The sequence below is a fragment of the Scomber scombrus genome, chromosome 23, assembly GCF_963691925.1.
Source record: "Scomber scombrus chromosome 23, fScoSco1.1, whole genome shotgun sequence".
NCBI lineage: Eukaryota > Metazoa > Chordata > Actinopteri > Scombriformes > Scombridae > Scomber > Scomber scombrus.
In genome coordinates this window covers 54,994-77,493 of record NC_084992.1, presented here as the reverse complement: position 1 = coordinate 77,493, position 22,500 = coordinate 54,994, and the positions used below count along the sequence as shown (strand labels likewise).

Genomic DNA, 22,500 nt, shown 5'->3' with positions numbered 1-22,500 from the left:
ACTACAGTAAAGTACAAGTACCTCTAACTGTACTACAGTAAAGTACTAGTACCTCAAACTGTACTACAGTAAAGTACTAGTACCTCTAACTGTACTACAGTAAAGTACTAGTATATAGTAGTATATATTAAAATAAATAATGACTTATAAAAAGTGAATCAGAGTTTAAACACTAATAGTATTTCCTGTGACTGACTTGCAGCTGATTCATTTCCTGTCATCGTGGTAGAATAACTGCTTTATGTGTTGGTGACAGTTTGGTTTGAACATGAAACAGAAACAATCAAACATCATGTTTCTTCTTCTCTGTCGTCTCTTCGGTCTGAGTCCAGTTTGGTGAACTGGGACTCTTTGTTTTCACCATCAAACCAGTCTGACCACATGATGCCTTCAGGCGTCTGTGTGACAGTGGGAGTTTCCATTCTTCTCCTCTGACTCTGACCATCAGCTGGAACTCAGTTCATGTGAAGACGCTCAGATTTCCTGCAGCTCCTGAACGCAGCAGCAGCTTCTGTGGAAAGTCCCGACTCGTTACCTTCACTTCCTGCTCAGCAGCCAATCAGAAGCAGAGCTGCTGATGAGTCATCAGTCACCTGGAGCAGCGTCCTGCTGGTTCATCAAAGCAGGAGATCTAGTGTTCCCAGTGTTCCCAGTGCTCCATATGAGTCTCTCTGTAATCATTCTTCCTGTTCATACTGAGTATTAACTGTATTCAGTCATTATAAAGTATCTGATCAGCTTCTATTGAGCTTCATCAGTGTGAGTTAGTCATATCAAGTGATATCTGACACATTTACAGTCTTTTAGCATCAGATTCCCTCTTAGTGTTTCCCTGTTGAGCTGTGCTGTAACCATAGTAACACAAAGACTTTGCTACTAAAAACACTGAAGATGAAGATTTGACTGAAGCTTCAGATCAACTTTTAAATCCATGTTTCCACAGAAGGAGGACTGTGGGTTTAGTCCTCCATCACTTCCATTGTAAACATGATGAAGGGATCTTCTAATGGTCAGTATGAACAGGAGGAATCATTACAGTAAACATAAACACACTTCATATTCAGCTATAAAACTAACTGTTGGTTTCAGACTCAGTATAAAGAGTGAATCTGTCCTTTAACAGGCAGCAGTCTGTCCTCACAGCAGACGCTCGCTGCCCCCGGTGGTCGTGGTTGGAAGTGCAGAGAATCAGAAGAAAAGATGAACAGCTGTGATAGAAAACGTTCAACATGTGACTGAATGAATCCGGTCTGATTCCACTCAGGTAGAAACCTGCAGGACAGGTGAGACCTTCAGGTGAGTCGTCCAATCAGAGAGAAGATCAGCTGAAACCAACAGGACACAGTTTCATAAACAGCTGTGATTATAATCTAATGAAGCCAGAAGGAACAAGTGCAGCAGGTTCCTCTTTTTAAACCTTCATGAGCTGAGTCACCTGTTCACCTGATCACCTGATCACCAGTTCACCTGTTCACCTGCTCACCTGTTTACCTGTTTACCTGTTCACCTGATCACCTGTTCACCTGTTCACCTGACACACATTTACTGCACATGCTCAGTACGGTCCCACGTTGTAAAACATGAAGCATCTGCAGCTCCACATCAACAAAAACAAAATAAAATAAAACCTGAGACAGTAAAAGGTCAGACAGTATAAATGTAAACAGAGTTAAAACAGATACAGGAGTGTTTTGTGTCAGTGTGTGTCGGCTGAGCTAACGCCATCATGACTTCAGTTTGGATTCATTTAACTGAACCATGAATCTGTACACTAACTTCCTCCACTCAGCATGAAAGGAAGGAACACTGTTAGAAACACACATGTGACTGACACTCGTCCATCTTGGAAGAGAAGCAGAATTCTTAAAGCATCATTGAAAGCAACCTGACGCTTCTTCATTTTCACTTTGCTGTAGAGAAAAAGGGTTAGGGTTAAGTTCTCCAGTTGGTCTCATGTCTTTAGTCTGTAGCTCTCTAATATGCACCAGAGTCGAGGTTCAAAGGTCAGTATTTTAAAGCAGGAGCCATGTAGAGTCTTCATACTGACATATGTTATTCTCCAGGCTGAGACCTTTCTAATGATGTATTTGGTTTAACTCTATGACAAAGTTTCTTCACATTTCATGAACCCAAACCATCCCAGGCTTAGTTTCAAAGAGCACTTTGAAGACCCAAAACACGAAATTAGTATTTTTGTTTATTTATTTAACTACGGACCAAAATGTTTCACCTACAGAGAAACTGCTGACTATCTAGGGAAGTACTGCAGGCTTGGAAGAGAGCCTGAAGAAAAAATGAATAAAAAAATCAGGATACCGATACCGGAACAAAACCAATGTCCCCTTGCCCTGCAGGAAACAGCTCATCCTCTTTATATCAGTGCTAGATTATAGTGACATCATCTATAGACATGCGTCTGTCACTATAAAACCACTGGACTCATTACTGGTGACAGCTGCTCCATCATTGCACTTTATATGAAAAGGTTTGATGGCTCCTTTATCCGATGGCCGACCGCTTCATTTGGGGGAGAACAGCTGCAAGTACAGAAATGATGCAAACTTTAAAACACAAACAAAAGTCAAAGCAAACACAACTACAAAATCGCGCTGCAAATAAAAAACACGCTGCAAGAAACAAAAAGAAATGCATAAACGTCAAACACGCTGCAAAAAAGGAAATGATGCAAAGCCAGAAAACACCTGCATTAAGAGAAACGCTGCATGACCACTCACTACAATGGAAGTGCACATTAAGTGTATTTACATTTTAACCCTGGATATTTCTGTATGATTCTTAGTTTTGGGATTTCATGTCAGCATGACGGAGCACATCCAACCAGAATCTGTTTTATTAACCAATGCAAGCATACAAAGTACAAATACAGACAAAAACAACAATAAAACACACGTTAACACTAAAGTGACGTTTAAAATGTATTTACACAATAAAATAGTTTTGAAGTAATATATAGAACTTTAAATGAAATATTGAAAAAAAGAAAAGAATGTATGAAATATATGGAAGTGAAATTAAAAGAAGGATGTGAAATGTAAAGTTCACTTTATAACCACATTTTATCCCATTGAGTGTTTGGCTTAATATTACAGAGGAAGAACATTAAAGAGAGATCATTTCATATTAAATATCTTCAGTCACATCGATTTAGAAATATAAAATTAAATTATTACACATTATTACACATTATTACACATGTTATTACACATGTTATTACACATGTTATTACACATTATTACACATGTTATTACTAAGGCTGTCAGTGTTAAAACGTTAATCTTGATGTGATTAAGAGCCGAGCATGCGTTTTTTTTGCACCAAGAGACCAAAGAGATGTGTTTTTTATGCTTATTTGCACGTCACGTTTTTCTTTTTCTACTTTTATTTGTGTATTTTTTTATTAACAATATGTTATAATCCATCTATATTCTGCATGTTTGAAGTAGACATTGTTTTACCCCAGGCTCATTGCACTTCTTTTGATTTGAAATACATCTAACAGTCAAGTTCATAAAGTAACTTTGTTATTACTTAAGTAATATTGTTAATATGGACTTAAAGGCTTTTGTGAAATGTAAAATAATAAAATTTTAAACTTGATAAAATGTAATTAATTGCAATTGTACACATGCTAACTCAGCCGTGGGTGTAATGTGTCTCTGTGATGTTACAGACACATTATTGAACTTCCTGTGTGAGATCTTTAAGATGTTTTCATCTCACCTGCTCACTGTTGCAGAGGAAACAAACACCAGCTACAAACAGGAAGTAGAAGAAGAAGAAGAGGAGGAGGAGGAAGGAGCATCAAGGGTTTCGATTCATACGACTGGACGGCAGAATGAAGCAAACATCTCTTTGGTTTCTGCTCTGTGAGTAAAGTTAAATTATAATAATCAATAATCAGCTGTAACATGTAAACTTAAAAAATCATTACAAAATGTCCTTTAACCCACAAACTTCATTTTAAATGTTTTAATCCTGTTTGATTTGTGCTTTTGTTAAAATTCCTTTCCTTCTATTTTATGTTTTGTAGTTGTTTAATTTATTGTTATATATTATATTATATTTTTAATTCTGCTGTTTTTCAGACTGAACCTTTTAAGAAAATAAATAATCCAGATGGAATTGATTGTTAATGAATCATTGATTATTGTTATGATTTAAATTATTCTGAATGTAAAAACTGTCTGTTTATTAAGTTATTATTGTCTTAAAGTTCAGTTTACTATATTCACTCTTTATTAAGGCTGAAACTTAGTCAGTATCAGTTTGGCTGAAGTTGTTTTTTCTCTGCTAACATGTGAAACCTCATTTCCCTTCAGGTCTGACCACAGCGCTCTGCTGCAGGCCGGCTGCAGGTTGGTACATGTTACATAACAGAGGTGTCAACGCTCACAAACACAGCAGCAGAAAAAACATCTAAAATAAATGTCACAGCACATATTTCCTGTTTAATGCACTTTAGCATTTACTGACATAATTACAGGTTAATTCATTTGTTTTTGTTACTGATTTAATTTTCCTGTGAGGTGTTTTACATGTGAATGACCAGCAGGAGGCAGCAGAGAGCTGCTAGCAGCTGTTCATGCAGTTATAAAACACTAAAAACTAAACAATAATCTTTTTAAATGTTTTTTGACTGAATCACAGTGAATACAAACAAGTGCATACAAAGGAAATATTAAAATGTATTTCACTCTATTGCTTTGTTTGATTGATTTAATTTAGGCATTTAAAATCTTCCATAGTTCAGGGAGACATCTTATATGACAAACTTTATATAGTTTATTATATATTTAACCAGCAGGGTATCTGATGACTGTATGTGTTGATGGCTCAGACCTTGTTCTTCCCATTCAGCCGACTCTTCAGGACCTGCCTTACCCTGTGTAGGTATTTGGCTGGTGCTGACTTCCTTGCCGCCTCCTTGTGGTTCCAGAGGTATCTGTAGCTTTCCTGAACATCTGTAATGTTGCATTCTGGTAGTTCGGTTCTGATAATCTTGTAGCCAAGCATCTCTAGGATCAGCTGATTGGTCTCAGTAATGGTAATGATCGTATGTCTAGCAGATCTTCAGAGGGTACTTTGCCCTTGTGTTAAGGGACTTTATGTTGTAGTTACTTGGGGCTTGGTACTCGGAGTGTGGGGTGATGACGTTATCCCCCCTCTGACCTGGTACCTGTTGTACCTCATTAATGTCTAGTTGTGATAGCAGTTGCCGGTTGCGGATGTTGGAAGACTTGGCTAATAAGTGTTTCTTTGGTTGATTAGATGTTGGGTTTGGAAGTTTCCATGTATCCTCTGCATGTAACCCCTCTCACTAGGGTTACTGGTATAGTAGCATATTCTTCTCATCAGGTTGCCTTCGTTCCTCAACACGGACCTTGTTGACCCGGGCAACACCCAAGTTGGTATGGCTCAGAAGTTTGAGGTTTCACTCATCCTGAGGTAGGCAGGTAGCAACATGGGTCCACACTGGATATGTGTTACCCTAACCCTAACCCTGACCGGGAATCAAACCCCCGGACTCCTGCGCCAAAATCAGTTCCTGTAAAGTCTTTTTCTGCAGCCTTCAGAATGTTTTTGGTGGCTCTGCTATTTTTGCAGTGCTCTTACTCCGAGGAATGAAAAACCAGCGAACCCCTTGATGTGCCTTTTCTCCAGCTCTGATGAACGTGATGAATCTTTTGGGGGTGGGCTGGTCCTTGCTGCTTTTAAATGCTGTACAGACTGTGTCTGCCAAAGACTGTAGGACTTGGCCGTGATGCCAGCGGTACCACCCTTCCTCCAACGCCTTCGTGCAACCACTGAGGATGTGCTCCTGAGTGTCCCTCTTATGTCATAGTTGGCATGCAGGAGTTTCTGCCCACCAAGATGTTGTGCCACAGCCGTGCTTCTGCCCTTTTAACATCCTTCTGCGCCTGCCACTTCCCTCCAGTTTAATGTAAATTTTTGCAGAAGCAACTTTGACATCAGTTGATGAAGAGTTGCAGCTTGGTGGAATGCCTGTAAAAGGCAATGCTGCTTAGTGACTGGGGGAGCCCAAACCACCTCCTAAGGTGCAGGTCTTCTCTAATGCCTCCACAGTTGTCATGGGTACCTCATGGGGCCAGACTACCCTCAGCAACACCCCTTTCTGGTATATCCAGGTTTTAAATTTCCCTGGCAGTCCTGATTTATTGATAGCCATGAGCCACGCTGTCCGGTAGTTCTTGGAATGTCTTAGCATAGCTGTGTCATTTATGGAGCTGTCTAAACTCTTGACCAGGCTCTTGATTGGTTTTTCAATCACGGATGGGAAATGTGTTGTTCATTTATCATGACACAAAGTGGGGATGAACAACAGTGTCATCAGCATATAATATCAACATTAACTTTATAATCTGAATCCTCACAGCTGGTGTGATTATGAGTCCCAGCAGCTCTCAGATGTTTGAAGGAGATTTTGTCTCTCTGAGCTGTGAGGAGGACGACAGCTCTGCTGGATGGACGCTGAGGAGGAACACAACCAGAGACACTCAGACAACATGTGGAAACTGGGGAGAACCATCTGGTTCCGCCTGTAACATGAGCTTCATCGTGTCCTGGGACAGTGGAGTTTACTGGTGTGAGTCCAGAGAGGGAGCAACCAGTAACAGCATCAACATCACTGTCACTGGTAAGATCAGACTGTGGAGTTAGTATTGATGAAGCTGAGTGTAAATGATGAAATGCTGTAGTTTGTCTCTGTGTTGAGGTGGATCAGTGATCCTGCAGAGTCCTGTCCTCCCTGTGATGGAGGGAGATGATGTCACTCTGCACTGTAAAACAAAGACCTCCAACCTCCCAGCTGATTTCTATAAAGATGGCTCCCTCATCAGGACTGAGCCTGCAGGTCACATGACCATCCACCATGTTTCCAAGTCTGATGAAGGCCTCTACAAGTGTCACAGCAGCAGTCATGGAGAGTCTCCATCCAACTGGATCTCTGTCACAGGTGAGGTTTGATTTCATCCACATGTTCATTCTCTGGACTGTAAAAAAGATAAATATATATATATATCTGCTTTAATGTCTGTTTATAACCATGAATACCTTCCTGCTTGTATCAGGGACTTCTACAATCATTTAGAGGAGATATAAACCCGTAAACCAGAACTGTTGACTTTCTGTGATTTTAACATGAATTTGTTGGATAAAAAGCAAAAGAAAAAAGCTTCAGATGTTGATAAAGTCTGACCAGGTGTGATTCTCTCTGTAGAAAAACATGAAACCAAAACCATGCTGCCTGTCTCTGTAACACCTCTGCTTACGTCAATGACATCACCAAATGACCACGAGCCCCCGCCCCCTTCTTCAGCAGCCCCGCCCCTTTTTATGACACTGGTCTGCCACCTAGTGGTGTTCTGTCCGTACTTCATCTCCACTCTCCTCATGGTGTCTTTATATCGACACAGACACACAGGTAACACTCTGAATCAATCACTCACCTTACAGACACTCAGCAACTATCAATCAATCAATCAATCAATCAATCAATCAATCAATCAATCAATCAATCAATCAATCAATCAATCAATCAATCATGTGTGGCTCACTATTTATGTTGATCACTAACTCTTCATTCAACAGGAAATTACCTACCTGTCTCCATGGCAACGTCCCAGCCCACCCAGGCTGAGCAGGGATTGGCTGATGACTACAGTGACATCATCACCTCCGTCACCACAGAGCATCACTTCTGAACTGAACCAATGAATCGTCGTTCTGAAGCTCAAATAAAAAACATCAGAGGAGCTGAAACACTTCCCTGAGGAACTCCTCCTCCTCCTCCTCCTCCTCCTCATCATCATCATCATCATCATCACCAGCAGCAGCAGCAGCAGCTCTGTCCAGGCTAACAAACTGTCGGATCCAGCTGACAGGAATAAAATGTGTAATTTATGTATATATAATAAGCATAAATGTGGATGTCCTCAGATTAGAGTGAGTGATTGTTAGTAAAGTCAACACACACACACACACACACATACATACACACACACACACACACACACACACACACACACATATATATAACTGAACAGAGCAGCAGAACAGTGATATCTCCTCTGAGCTATTTTATTATTTTGTGCTAAAGAATTAAGAAAATAAAGTATGAACATATTTACTCTGTGAGACAGAAACATGAACAACAACATTGTTTATTTTTGCAGATTAAACATTAAAAAAATTCAAATCATAATTCACATTTATTGGTTTGAATCCAGTTCATTTAACAGTTGAACAGACATGAAATATGATAAACATGTTGGTGGAGGAACAACAGAGAAATCAATTATTGATCCGATCTGATTGACAGATAATTCATCAGCAACTATTCTAACAATCAAATAATTGTTTTAGTCACACAGAAATTCAGTTTTAAGCTTCTGATTTGAATATTGAATATTTGATTCGATGCATTCAGGTGAGCGTGGGAATTCTTATCTTGGCCAGTCAGTTGAAGAAGCTTCTAAAAAGGAAAGGGGGAAAGGTAACACACGTGCATCATCGTCTTCTCTCAGCCATTGGTGGTTCAGAAGGACAGCTTGTGCCCCGCCTGCGCGTAGCCTGGTGAAAAGAGGAAATGAGAGAGAGAAGCCTCGTCTTTTGAAGCTTCGGTGATGTCACCAGGCTTCCAGTGACTTCAGGTATCTCTCAGCCAATGAGAGACGAGAATCCATGGGGGTCACCTGGGTTGGGATTTGGGTTGAATTGCAGCTTTTGGATTGGGGGAAGGGTCCCTCCTCTGTGTTTCCTTTGTCTTGAGAGGGCAAAGGAAACTCAATTCAGGCTTTACAGGGGAAAAAATGCAGAGGGTGGAGGCCCAACATTTTCTTACCGTCACACCATCTTCACCCCCAGCTCACGGTCTCAATACCCTGATTTCTGCATTCTGTGACCTCGGAGTTCCACTCTCCTCACAATGCAATGCAGGGTCCCAGCACATCTCTGGAGTTTCTTCGCATCATCCTTGACTCTGCCTACAAAAAAACTCATTCACTGCTAGGCCACCTCAACTACACCATTCGCATCACTCTCCAACGCCAATCCTTCCTATTCCATCTCCTTTCCATAGCTGCATCCCTTCCATCCCTCCATGACCACATTGCATTAGATGATGAATGCAGAATTGTCAAAGATGCTTTTTATGTACATGTAACCCACTGGATGTGCTGAAGCCTCCCTACACACCCAGAGACTCTGTGTTGTGTGTATGGTTGTGATACGGTGTTTGCGTGGGGAGAGAAGAGAAGCACTGGAGACAGGAGTTCTGGATTGTGGCTGAGACCTGGTCCTTTACACTGGCTGCTGGCTCTGGCACCCTTACAGGACAGTGAATGAAAACATTTTTTATATATTTTTTTCTTTCTAACATGTAATTTAACACATCAGATGAACATAATGACTAGATGGGTGATTTTAGTTAAGATATTTTAAAAGGATGCAGGCCGCCACTAACACTGCGTCCCGCACAGCATGAATTACCCAACTATGATGTTGCGTAAGGGACAAACATCAACATTTGCTGTATTCAGATAGATGGTCCAACAGTGTCACCCTGTGGAGTATTTAGGCTACTACCTTACATACACTTCCACAACAACTGCCTGACCTCTCATGCTAACACAAAGCAGTGAAACACTCACAGACCCACAGTGATGTTAAGCTGAGTGTATGCAGACCTCAACCAAGCAGCTAAAGCTTGTATGTTGCTCGTTTGTACAGTGGAATCTTTGTCTTTCAGAAACAAACTCAGCAAATAACTGATATTAGTGAACGGACAACCGCCATCATACAGGAGAACTTTAGTGAGCTATCTGGACCGGTGTTATACCAGGATGGAAGCGCCATCTAGTGCCCATGGAGAGGCTCTTCAGCCTGGCCAGTCTTTGCTGACAAATGATTTCAGAGACTCGTCCTCATGAGATTTAACTGCTGCTTTAGTGATAAACATGTCAAATAAACAAGGACTAGTCTACTTTAAAGGTTGGCTTGGTGAGTGAACAACTAAACTGAGTTTACTTGAGTGTGTTTGGCCTGTGAAATACAGTTCATATGCAACCTAATGGTGTCAGGAAGGCCAGTTATTATTTGTACAACATGATGGTCAACACTCATATTATTTTATTTGTTGATATATTATTTTTACACATCTAAAGCTAAGGAGTGACCCATAAGTAATGTAACTAGTAGTGTAATTGATTAACTTCCAAAGGGAGGAATTAAGTAAAGTAATGGATTACCTTTGTTTGAGTAACAGCCTCAACTGGTTTCAGTGGGTTAACATTACAGCAGCAGTGTCTCTGACCAGTGTTATAACCAGCTTTAGTTTGGACAAACGAGCCAACAGTCAAATCAAATCTAACAGTAAACCTGGCTCATAACAGCACTGACCCAGTATGGTGCTGCTGCCATATTAACCCAAACTGGCTCAGATTTGAACCCAGTGAAGTGGCTGATTCAGTTTCACAGATTCTGGACCTGAAATCTGTTTTTCTTCCACTTTTTGTACCTTGGAAATGTTCCCAAAGCTCTTCTGAACATTTTAATGGCTGCCAGTAAAAAGAGGATGATAAAAAGCTCCAGAGGAAGCTCCCACCACCTCTGACCAATAGAATCAACTCTACTGACTGAGTGTAAACATGACTTTTAGCTTGGACTCCAGCAGCAGAAGAGGATCAATATCAAACTGGAAGCAGCTGGACTGTAATAAGTGTTGTTTGTTCTGTGTGAAGCTGTAATGCTTTATGAACTGGACCATTGATCCAATAAACACAAACAGCATCATATTACTGATCAGGTGACAAACTTCCTGTTTATTAACGTCATCAATAAACTCACAGAGCGTGACAAGGTTCTCTGAAGGTTTTCTGAAGGTTTATTGTGGATAAAAACTTGTATCAAATCTATCAAATCGCACACAAATCAATCAGATCAATGGATTATATTGATTGAAGCAGAGTTAAGGAGTCAGTTAGTGGATATACAGGAGCCACTTTATCATCAGCCAGCATAGACAGTTACTGCCTGGGGCCCCGACTACAAGGGCCCCAACATCTGTAGGTTCATTATGATGTTTAGATATGAAAGTATTGCATCATGTTACTGTTGTAAATCACTGTTCCCTGAAATTACTCACAAAAGGCCCCAAAGTAGTAGAAAGGCTGCAGCTGTGTACTTGTACTGCAGAGGAAACTTAGTTCCACTACATTTACTGACAGATAATGTTACTGGTTACGCTGCACAGTCACATTTTACTCTCAACATGGAAACATTCAAATATGATGCATCATTACTGATTCAAAGATCCAGCAGAATAGAAGAAGGAAAAGACAAGCAGCTGCTGAGTCCAGGACCAGGAAGGACCAGGACCAGGACCAGGACCAGGACCAGAACCAGAACCAGAACCAGAACCAGGACCAGGACCAGGACCAGGACCAGGATCAGGATCAGTTAGAGGGGACCAGAATCCGTCCTGAGAGAAAGAAGAAGAGACCAGAACAGAACCAGAATCATTAAACCTGATCAGACTGGTGTTGGGCTTGGGGGGGAAAATTACCTTAGGGCGCTTTCACACCAACAGCAATTGGTGCACACTAAACAGTCCATTCGGACCAAAAGCTCTTAGTTCGGTTCGTTTTCGTTGGTGTGAAAGCATCACTTCACACCACTAGTTTGATTCTTACGAAAACGAACCGAAGTAATAACAACACCGACTGCTGTTGGTGTAAAAGCGCCCTAAGGGTCGATGCTGTACCCCATGCTGAACGCGAATTGGACCCCTAATACAGCCAGCAGGTGGCAGCAGAGGAACAACAGCAGATGACACAGACTGGTCACAAATTAAAGGAAAAACCTACATTTTGTGTCTTTGTGTTCAACATTAATTCAGACTTCCATTGGTACAGTGTTTAAAATCTTGACTGATCTTTCCTCTGATGCTTCTTCGCTCTCTTTTCCCTTTGGTTCGTTCTCCTTTGCTCTTTCACAGGCTACGTGGAGGCGGGGCATAAGCTGTCCCTCCGCACCGCCAACGGCCGAGTGAAGACGGAGACGCATGTGTGCTGCCTCTTTATCTCGTTTTTCTTTCTTTCTAGAAACTTCAACTTCAGAGCTAAATTGTGTGTTGTGATGCTAGTTAGCATTTTATCTTAACGCTGCATTAGCTTGTGTTTTGGGACCGTCACGTCCCGTTTTGATGACTCCTAGTAGTCTTCATGTTCGTGCCAATGTTTCCCACATGTGATGAATAATCAATAATCAGACTGTTTATACTGGTATCAGACTGTTTATACTGGTATCAGACTGGTGTCAGACTGGTATCAGACTGGTATCAGACTGTTTAAACTGGTATCAGACTGGTGTCAGACTGTTTATACTGGTGTCAGACTGGTGTCAGACTGGTATCAGACTGTTTAAACTGGTGTCAGACTGGTGTCAGACTGGTATCAGACTGGTATCAGACTGGTATCAGGCTGTTTATACTGGTGTCAGACTGGTATCAGACTGGTATCAGACTGGTATCAGGCTGTTTATACTGGTATCAGACTGGTGTCAGACTGGTATCAGACTGGTATCAGACTGTTTAAACTGGTATCAGACTGGTGTCAGACTGTTTATACTGGTGTCAGACTGGTGTCAGACTGGTATCAGACTGGTATCAGACTGGTATCAGACTGGTATCAGACTGTTTAAACTGGTATCAGACTGGTGTCAGACTGGTATCAGACTGGTATCAGACTGTTTAAACTGGTGTCAGACTGGTGTCAGACTGGTATCAGACTGGTATCAGACTGGTATCAGACTGGTATCAGACTGTTTAAACTGGTGTCAGACTGGTGTCAGACTGGTATCAGACTGGTATCAGACTGGTATCAGGCTGTTTATACTGGTGTCAGACTGGTATCAGACTGGTATCAGACTGGTATCAGGCTGGTATCAGGCTGTTTATACTGGTGTCAGACTGGCGTCAGACTGGTGTCAGACTGGTATCAGACTGGTTCCTGACCTCTGGACTTCCTCTTGTAGTAGATGAATCCAGCCAGAGATAAGATCAGACCCAGGATCAGTCCTGACGCTCCGATGGCGATCTTGTTTCTCTCTGACTCAGGCAGGGACGGATCTGAGGACAGACAGGTAGAGACAGACAGGTGAGAAGACAGACAGGTGAGCAGACAGACAGGTGAGCAGACAGACAGACAGGTGAGCAGACAGACAGGTATTTACCCCAGTCAGTAATCAGAGGCTCTCTCAGGCTGGCGTGTTCCACCTTGCAGGAGATCTTCTCTCCAGACCTTCAACACAAACAAACTTCAGACGTTCCACTCAGCACAACTTCAAACTTTCTCTGCTCAATTTTCTTTCCACATTTTTCTGAACTTTGATCCACAAATGAACGAACAGCGATCCGTCCTGACACACTGAATGTAGCTCAGCAGCTTATTGAAACTCACATTTCATGAAAACATGCAGATGAATTTCACTGTGACACTTTCTACTGTGTGACCAGACCTTTACTGAACACCTGGACCCAACTGGATCTATGTGGATCCAACTGGACTCAACTGGATCTATGTGGACCTGCAGCCATGGCCGTAGCTACCATTGAGGACACCGAGGTCATGTCCTCGGTATTTTTTTCTTGAAGTTTCGTTTTGTTGTGAAGTGAAAATAGCCGACGAGACAATTATCCTTGCATCAACGGACCGTCATGTGACACGTACTTGCAGATACCGCTGCCATGTCAAAACAAAATTAGTCGGCTATTGCCAGCGGTGGAGTGAGGCCTTGAAATCCGGTAATTTTTTCACCTTTGAAATCCACCGGGAATCTTTTCACCGGCCCCGGTGTTATGTCCCAACTGGTGTCCAATTTAACTGGTTTCCTTACCGAACAGCTCCAGCTGTGTTGCGCTTCCGTCAGCAGATTCGTCACAAATTCACAAATATACACAACATATTACTGGAGATTTTTAAGTAGCAGTTATATAGTGCTCACTTCCAGAAAAAATATTCGCTGCAGTAGATGTTGAACTGCGACTTGAAAATCGCCAGAAATATGTTGTCTACATTTGTGAATTGGACTTGACCCGATTTTGCAAACGGTTCATTCATTGGATGAGCCCTTTTCTCCCTTTCCCAGCAGGCCGTGCTCCATTTCACATTTTAAGAACAAACAAAGAAAATAATATACAATTTTTAAATATACAACCATGGAAGTTGTAGAATACTGAAATAGGAGTTGATTTAATTTGCAAAGTTGGAAGTGATAAGAAAGAACTGGAACACAAGAGTGACCATGACTGAGAAATGCACAGCAAGAAAGCGTTTTAAATACATCATGGATTATTTTAACCTTATGTATAATTTATAGTTTTCTTTTTGACCTCGGTATTTGAAAAATCCTGGCTACGGCCTTGCCTGCAGCTGGACTCACCTGGGCGTGTACTCCAGGTGGGAGTGGATCTGGTAGTACCAATCAGCGTCTGCCATCTCCTCAGTGGAAGTGACATCAGAGGTGACTTCCTGTCCGTCTCTGAGCCATTTCACTATGATCTTTTTGGGGTAGAAGCTGTAGAGGCTGCAGACCAACATGGAGGGATGTTTACCACCAGGGGGAGTCACTGAGTGCAGCCGCACGTACGGCTTCACTGTAACACAGTCACAGTATCATTAGGGCCCGAGCCACTGACAGTGAACAAAGGAACTATTGTTATTGCCAAGATTCTTCTACCTCTTTTTTTTCTTCCAAAAGGAGTGGCCTGAACATACATGAAAACTCATAAAACCTTGCACAGACACATCTGGTGAAACATTTTATAATTTAATGTGATTGGACATCGGTGTGGTAAGGGGACTCGATATCTCCCCCAAACGTCGGGTCATGTGGCCAAAAATCCTCTTGGATGTGCACGACATTTCAATATGTCATAGCTCTCATCGGATCATGGTGAAATTCTTTTGTGGAATTTTTTTACCAAACAGGAAGTCAACCACGCTGCGTGGCGTGCACCGATTATGATTTTTCCAACACCATTTTGAGGACTTATGATGTTCACAGAGTCATGAAACCTGCCACGTAGGTTTCAACTAATGAGTTCTTTCATTTGATGCCATATTTGCCCCGAAGTTTGCCCCAACAGCTCAGTAGCGCCCCCTAATGCCTTTTCCCACTTAGTATGTACTGACAAACTCTGACACACGCCAAATTAGGCACATTCGTCAAGAGTCACGAATATTGTTTTTTGGTATAACCTTTTTTGGCGCAACCTTTTCAGTGCCAAGATGACTCTACAGTGCCCCCTGGAACATTACAAGTTGAAGCCCCGCCTTCTACATGCACTTACAGGAACGAAATTTAAGGTGCTTATATATCATGACCAGACGGCCTCTTGGACCCATACCTTAAGTTCAACAGGAAGTCGCCAATTATATCAAGTCATCCACATTAATTTTGTGGTCTTAGTTTGCCATCTAGTGGAGACATTAACCTCATCACACAATGTTCAATTAAAGGAGCAGGACGTGTTATGGTTGGCTGTCGAACTGGGAGGGGCGAGGGCCTGTTCGACGCTGCTTGCAGCTTTAATTATTATTATTATTGTGATGCCCACTGAAGTGTAATCACTGATTTTTAAGTTATATGTATGTGGGAATGTGCAATATGTGTATATTGAAGCAATAGGTAGCATTACATCAGTTATTATTGTGCAAATGTGCAATTCTGTCACGGTTCTGCATATTGGTTGTGCAAATGTGCAACTTTATTTTTATTTTCTTTGTTCTTTATAACTATGGCGGCAGCTGTCTCAGCACTCAGAGTCCAAGACAAATTTCCCTTCAGGGACCATAAAGTATATATTGATTGATATTGATTTATTGATTTGTTATGTTATTTAATTTGATATTTCATGTATTGATTGTATTTTCAAGTGTAATCAACCTGTTCCACCATACTTGCACTATAATATTGTGGTTTACACATCAGGAGTAATTAATGTGTTGTCGTCAGCAGGGGGCAGTGTGGAGCTTTATTTGGCTCCAGTCTTTACCTCAATTGTGTCGCTTTGCAGCCTTCCTCTTTCTGCTGAGTGAGACTAATAACAGATGTGAAGTTGCCCTCATTTATTTCTCCTTGTTTTATTTTAAGGTTAAACGAGACAAACTACAAATGTCACAGTGGTTATTTATTGAATCAGCAAAATGTATAGCTCAGTAAAAAGACTGGATGTGGAAATGTTATTTGATTCGGGGTAACTGAACCAACAGTTTAAAACTCAGTATATGCTGAATGCTGAAATATGGAAAAAGACAAGGGGCAATTGTATTTTATTTTGAAGTTGTGTGTTTTTTCATATGTAACAGTATGATGATGCACAGAGGAAGGTATTTACAATGTAAAACAAAAGAGGGTTTATGTTGCATATGTTTAATAAATCCTCTCCTCTTTGTGCTGATTGAGACTAATGAACAGACGTGAAGTTGCCCTCATTTATTGCTACTGTTGGTGAGATAGCTGATGTAACATTATCTATCCAGGATGTGCAGAAGTAATGAACAGGTAATAATGTCCTCTTAAAACCGCAGAGTCCAACAGAGGGATTCAGCTGTTATATTAATGACTTTATATTAAACATAACTCTGACATTTGCTCACATCTGCTGCAACTTGTCTCATTTTGTTCAGTTTTGACTTTATTGGCCTCACAGTTTATATTCTGTTCACTTCTGCTTCTTCTGTCTGTGTTTAACTTGGTTTATATCTTTTTATAGAGTCAGATCTGCTTCTCTTAACAGTCTGACTCTGTTATGCCCAGAGATGGAAAGAGTACTGAAATATTCTATTCAAGTAAAAGCACCTCTACCTTGATGACATTTAACTTAAACACAAGTAAAATTACTGGTCTAAAAACCTATTTAAGTAAAGTAGAAGGTAGCTTGTTTAAAATATACTCAGAGTAAAAGTTACTTCGTTTTTTATCGGGGGGGGGGGGGGGGGGGGGGGGGGGTGTGTGCATGTGAATTGAAAAATAGAGTGATGAATTATCAAATGATTAAAACAGTCGTGATTTAATGAAAACGTTTCATCATTTTCTCCGTCTTACATTCATCATGAATTTAAGTGTCCTGAAGGGAGGAAGTAACAAAAAATAATGTTAAAAAAAGAAAGTGATTAAAATGATTATGAATTAATAATAGAAATGATGAAATGTCATTCACCTAACTGACATTTATCGTTTACAGCAGGCAATTTGTGTTACTTCCACCCAAATGTCAATCAAAAACCAATTCATTCAATTAATTCATAATAATTTTAATCACTTCCATTCTTTAACATTATTTTTGTTACTTCCAGCCTTCAGGACACTTTTCTTAAATGATCAATTTAGACAATTTTGTGTTGTGAATGAGGAATGTAAGACGGAGAAAAAATATTGTTATTATTATATAGTAACAATAATAATAATAAAAGTAATAATATTGTAACCGCCATCAGCTGCAGTATCATTGTTTGACCAGCAGGAGGAGACAGAGACCTCACTGTGACGTGTTGCTCATGTTATTAAAACAGCTTCTGATTTATTACAAATGATCCAAAAACTAAAAGTTGATTCATTTAAAATAATGATTTAATGAATAATTATGATAATAATAATTATAATGATTATTTAACAGGAAGTTCACTCTGATCAATCAGTCAATTTAAACTCTGCTGATGATCAATAAACACGTCAGCTGTCAATCAATCAGCAGAGTTAATGATTCAGTTTGTTAACGAGGTTTAAACGAGGTTTCAAACACAAACTCACCTGATTTAGTCAGAACATAGTTGTAGTCATTCTTAACGTTGTGTAGGCAGACTCTCTCCCTCTCAGCTTTCATCTGAGGCAGCTCTGGACCTTTGTTCCAGCGTTCTGCGTTCTTCACTCCGTGCTCAGTGTAGCCGACAAACTTTCCCACACTGCTGTCAAACTTGATGATCTCCAACTTGTTGTAATTAACAGACTTGATGTACCTGACGTTCTCCAGATCAGTGGAGTTAAACTCACAGCGATCTATCTCATACTCCATAAATCCATCTGAAGAAAGAAACAATCAGATTGACTCAGTACAGTCTGATCAGAGTATTGATCAGTGATCAGAGTATTGATCAGTGATCAGAGTATTGATCAGTGATCAGTGTATTGATCAGTGATCAGAGTATTGATCAGTGATCAGAGTATTGATCAGTGATCAGAGTATTGATCAGTGATCAGTGTATTGATCAGTGATCAGAGTATTGATCAGTGATCAGTGTATTGATCCTACCTGCTGTGTAGACAGTGATGAAGAGGAGGGAGAAGCTCAGAAAGGATGAAGCCATGTTCCTCTGATCTCTTGACAAACACTGACACAGTCTGACTGAGAGCTGCTGTAAAAACCAGAGGAGCTGATCACATGACCTGCTGATCAGCTGTTACCAGGCAGACGTCTGCTGGAGGTGAAAACTCACAGTCACACTGATGTTACAGTAACAACTACAACTATTCATCATGTTCACCACTTCATCAAGTTCATATATAACATGGAGATGATAGAAAATCATGAATTAAGAGAGTTTCAGAATAGTTTGCAGTTAGTTGTGATGTTTTAATACGTTAACAGATGCTGTGTTTTTAATTCTGAGAGTTAATTAAGATGCTAACTATGCTAACGATGCTAATGATGCTAATGATATCATTATCTGCTAGCCTGATGCTCTGTCGTGTATGGTCTAGAAAATAATTATAAAGTAATGTGTATTATATGTTCATTAATTCCATTTTAAAGGAAAGTTTAAAGTTTAATTCATTTCTCAATTTTGTGAAATTATGTTTAATTTCATGATGAATGAGAGATGTGAATGAAGTTAAAACAGAAAACTCAACAACACTCGTAGAACCGAGAACAGCTGATTATTACAGCAGCAGGTTTCAGCTTGCAGCTTGTGAGGATGATTTGTAATTTCCCACAGCACTGGAAGGCAGCATAGATACTCTGTATTATCCTACATGTAACAGTATGATCATATGATCATCATACTGAGGGTAAAGTTATTCTATAATAATGATGATCATATAAAGCTGAGTGGTGTTCATCCTGTCCTCTAACTACAGTGGTGAACATGTGATCCATGTAAAAGTCCCTCAGTGATGGAGCAGCAGGGTCCAGCTCCTCCCAGCTGTTAGTCCTGTTCTCACAAACATCCTGATCAATCACTTCACATGATCAGCTGATCACATGGATGATGTCACAGTTCAGACTTCAGTCATTCAGAGAGTTCACACATCTGTTAAATCATCTTTATTTATTTATCTCAGATTATAAAGTGATACAAACATTTTCCCTCCACACAAATCTGACTGTTACAGACGAGAAGAAGCTGCAGCTAAAATCACCATTTATATTAATTATAATATGTGTGTGTGTGTGTGTGTGTGTGTGTGTGTGTGTGTGTGTGTGTGTGTGACTGTGTGTATGTGTGTATGTGTGTGTGTGTATATATATATATAACGTATATATCCCTTCCCTTTTATTGCTTTTATAAATGGAATCATGGTCAATATAAAAACAACTCTTTATATATTTATATAAAATAAGTGATAGCATGAATATATTCACCTCCTTTAAAGTGACTGACCTAATTCAACAGAGGTCCAGCTAATTATTGCTAATATTCTCACAAATAGGAGATCAGCTGAGTGCAGTGAATGTGTCTGTAGTGATTATAGTATAAAGACAGCTGAGTGTGGAAGTCACTGGTTCATCAGTATTCCTGCTAGAATTACACCATGAAGACAAAAGATACTCCATGAAAAGCATTTATAGCTGGAATTAAAAAACGCTGTTTACACCTGATCCTCTTACAACCTGACAGAGTTTCAGCAGAATGGAGTAAAATCAGAGTCCAGATGTTTGAGTCTGACTTATTTATGCAATCACTTATTTTACATAATATATTTTTAATTAATTGACATTACTTTATAGAATAATATATATAATATATATGTGTGTGTGTGTGTGTGTGTATAATTAAATACATAAATGTAAATATATTGATGATTAAACACAGAACAGGAAAAATCAGTAACAACAACAAGCAGGACAGAATGAAATTTATTAGTAAGATTAAACTAATCTATAAAGAATAAATCTATGTTATTAATATCAGATCATTAATATCAGGTTATTAATGTGTTTCTCTGTTTGTTAGATGGGGGGGGGGGGGTCTTTATACAACTTTAACTTTCTATATAGAACATTTCTAAGCAAAGGATGAATTTAATGATTAAAATATAAAACACACATACAGTGATAGTAGCTGTTTAACTTCTGCCAATAACTGATTAGTTTATACTCATTAATTATTAACATCATCAGCCAATCAGCTGCACTCGTTTCCTTTGATGAGGAAGAAGGTTCCAGCTGCCACACCGAGCAGACCGATAGTCAGACCCAGTCCACAAAACACTGCAGGTCCAACACCTGGCTGCTGCACCTCCACATCTGGAGACAGAAAACACACAGAAACATTAACACCTCAACATCTGGAGACAGAAAACACACAGAAACATTAACACCTCCACATCTGGAGACAGAAACATTAACACCTCCACATCTGGAGATAGAAACATTAACACCTCCACATCTGGAGACAAAAAACACAGAAACATTAACACCTCCACATCTGGAGACAGAAAACACAGAAACATTAACACCTCCACATCTGGAGACAGAAACAGGAACACCTCCACATCTGGAGACAGAAACATTAACACCTCCACATCTGGAGACAGAAACATTAACACCTCCACATCTGGAGACAGAAAACACACAGAAACATTAACACCTCCACATCTGGAGACAGAAACATTAACGCCTCCACATCTGGAGATAGAAACATTAACACCTCCACATCTGGAGACAGAAAACACACAGAAACATTAACACCTCCACATCTGGAGATAGAAACATTAACACCTCCACATCTGGAGACAGAAACATTAACACCTTCACACCTGGAGACAGAAACATTAACACCTCCACATCTGGAGACAGAAACATTAACACCTCCACATCTGGAGACAGACACATGAACACCTCCACATCTGGAGACAGAAACATTAACACCTTCACACCTGGAGACAGAAACATTAACACCTCCACATCTGGAGACAGAAAACACACAGAAACATTAACACCTCCACATCTGGAGACAGAAACATTAACGCCTCCACATCTGGAGACAGAAACATTAACACCTTCACACCTGGAGACAGAAAAAGCACAGAAACATGAACACCTCCACATCTGGAGACAGAAAAAGCACAGAAACATGAACACCTCCACATCTGGAGACAGAAGCATTAACACCTCCACATCTGGAGACAGACACATTAACGCCTCCACATCTGGAGACAGAAACATTAACACCTCCACATCTGGAGACAGAAACATTAACACCTCCACATCTGGAGACAGACACATTAACGCCTCCACATCTGGAGACAGAAACATTAACACCTCCACATCTGGAGACAGAAACATTAACACCTCCACATCTGGAGACAGACACATTAACAACTCCACATCTGGAGACAGAAGCATTAACAGCTCCACATCTGGAGACAGAAACATTAACACCTCCACATCTGGAGACAGAAACATTAACACCTCCACATCTGGAGACAGAAGCATTAACAGCTCCACATCTGGAGACAGAAACATTAACACCTCCACATCTGGAGACAGAAACATTAACACCTTCGCATCTGGAGACAGAAGCATTAACACCTCCACATCTGGAGACAGAAAACACACAGAAACATTAACACCTCCACATCTGGAGACAGAAACATTAACACCTTCACATCTGGAGACAGACACATTAACACCTCCACATCTGGAGACAGAAACACTAACACCTTCACATCTGGAGACAGAGACATTAACACCTCGACATCTGGAGACAGAGACATTAACACCTCCACATCTGGAGACAGAGACATTAACACCTCCACATCTGGAGACAGAAACATTAACACCTCCACATCTGGAGACAGACACATGAACACCTCCACCTCTGGAGACAGAGACATTAACACCTCCACATTTGGAGACAGAAACAGGAACACCTCCACATCTGGAGACAGAGACATTAACACCTCCACATCTGGAGACAGAAACAGGAACACCTCCACATCTGGAGACAGACACATTAACACCTCCACATCTGGAGACAGAAACATTAACACCTCCACATCTGGAGACAGATGTAAAGAGCTTCTCACCCCAGATCCTGGTCAGTGGTTGGCTCAGTGTTGGGTGTGCCACTGAACAGCTGTACATGTCTCCCAGCTGTGGGAGGAACTCCAGTCTGGAGGACTGTCTGAAGGAACCATCTTTGTTGGGGTAAGGAACATTGATGCTGGTTCCTTCGG

At 40.5% G+C, this 22,500-nt stretch overlaps 2 protein-coding genes across 2 annotated transcripts in view; both read right to left on the bottom strand.

Annotated features, from left to right (window-relative positions):
• LOC134006143 (HLA class II histocompatibility antigen, DP alpha 1 chain-like) overlaps positions 1 to 22,500 on the bottom strand; it is a 37,555-nt gene that overhangs the window by 14,576 nt on the left and 479 nt on the right. The window lies entirely within an intron of this gene.
• LOC134006141 (H-2 class II histocompatibility antigen, E-S beta chain-like) lies at positions 10,840 to 18,437 on the bottom strand. The gene is made up of 6 exons (XM_062445230.1): positions 18,350 to 18,437; positions 17,851 to 18,120; positions 14,479 to 14,692; positions 13,270 to 13,337; positions 13,052 to 13,165; positions 10,840 to 11,518 (listed from the first exon to the last, which is right to left on the bottom strand). Exons 1-6 carry the CDS (start codon positions 18,402 to 18,404, stop codon positions 11,493 to 11,495), a joined length of 747 nt encoding a protein of 248 aa, XP_062301214.1. The 5' UTR covers positions 18,405 to 18,437; the 3' UTR covers positions 10,840 to 11,492.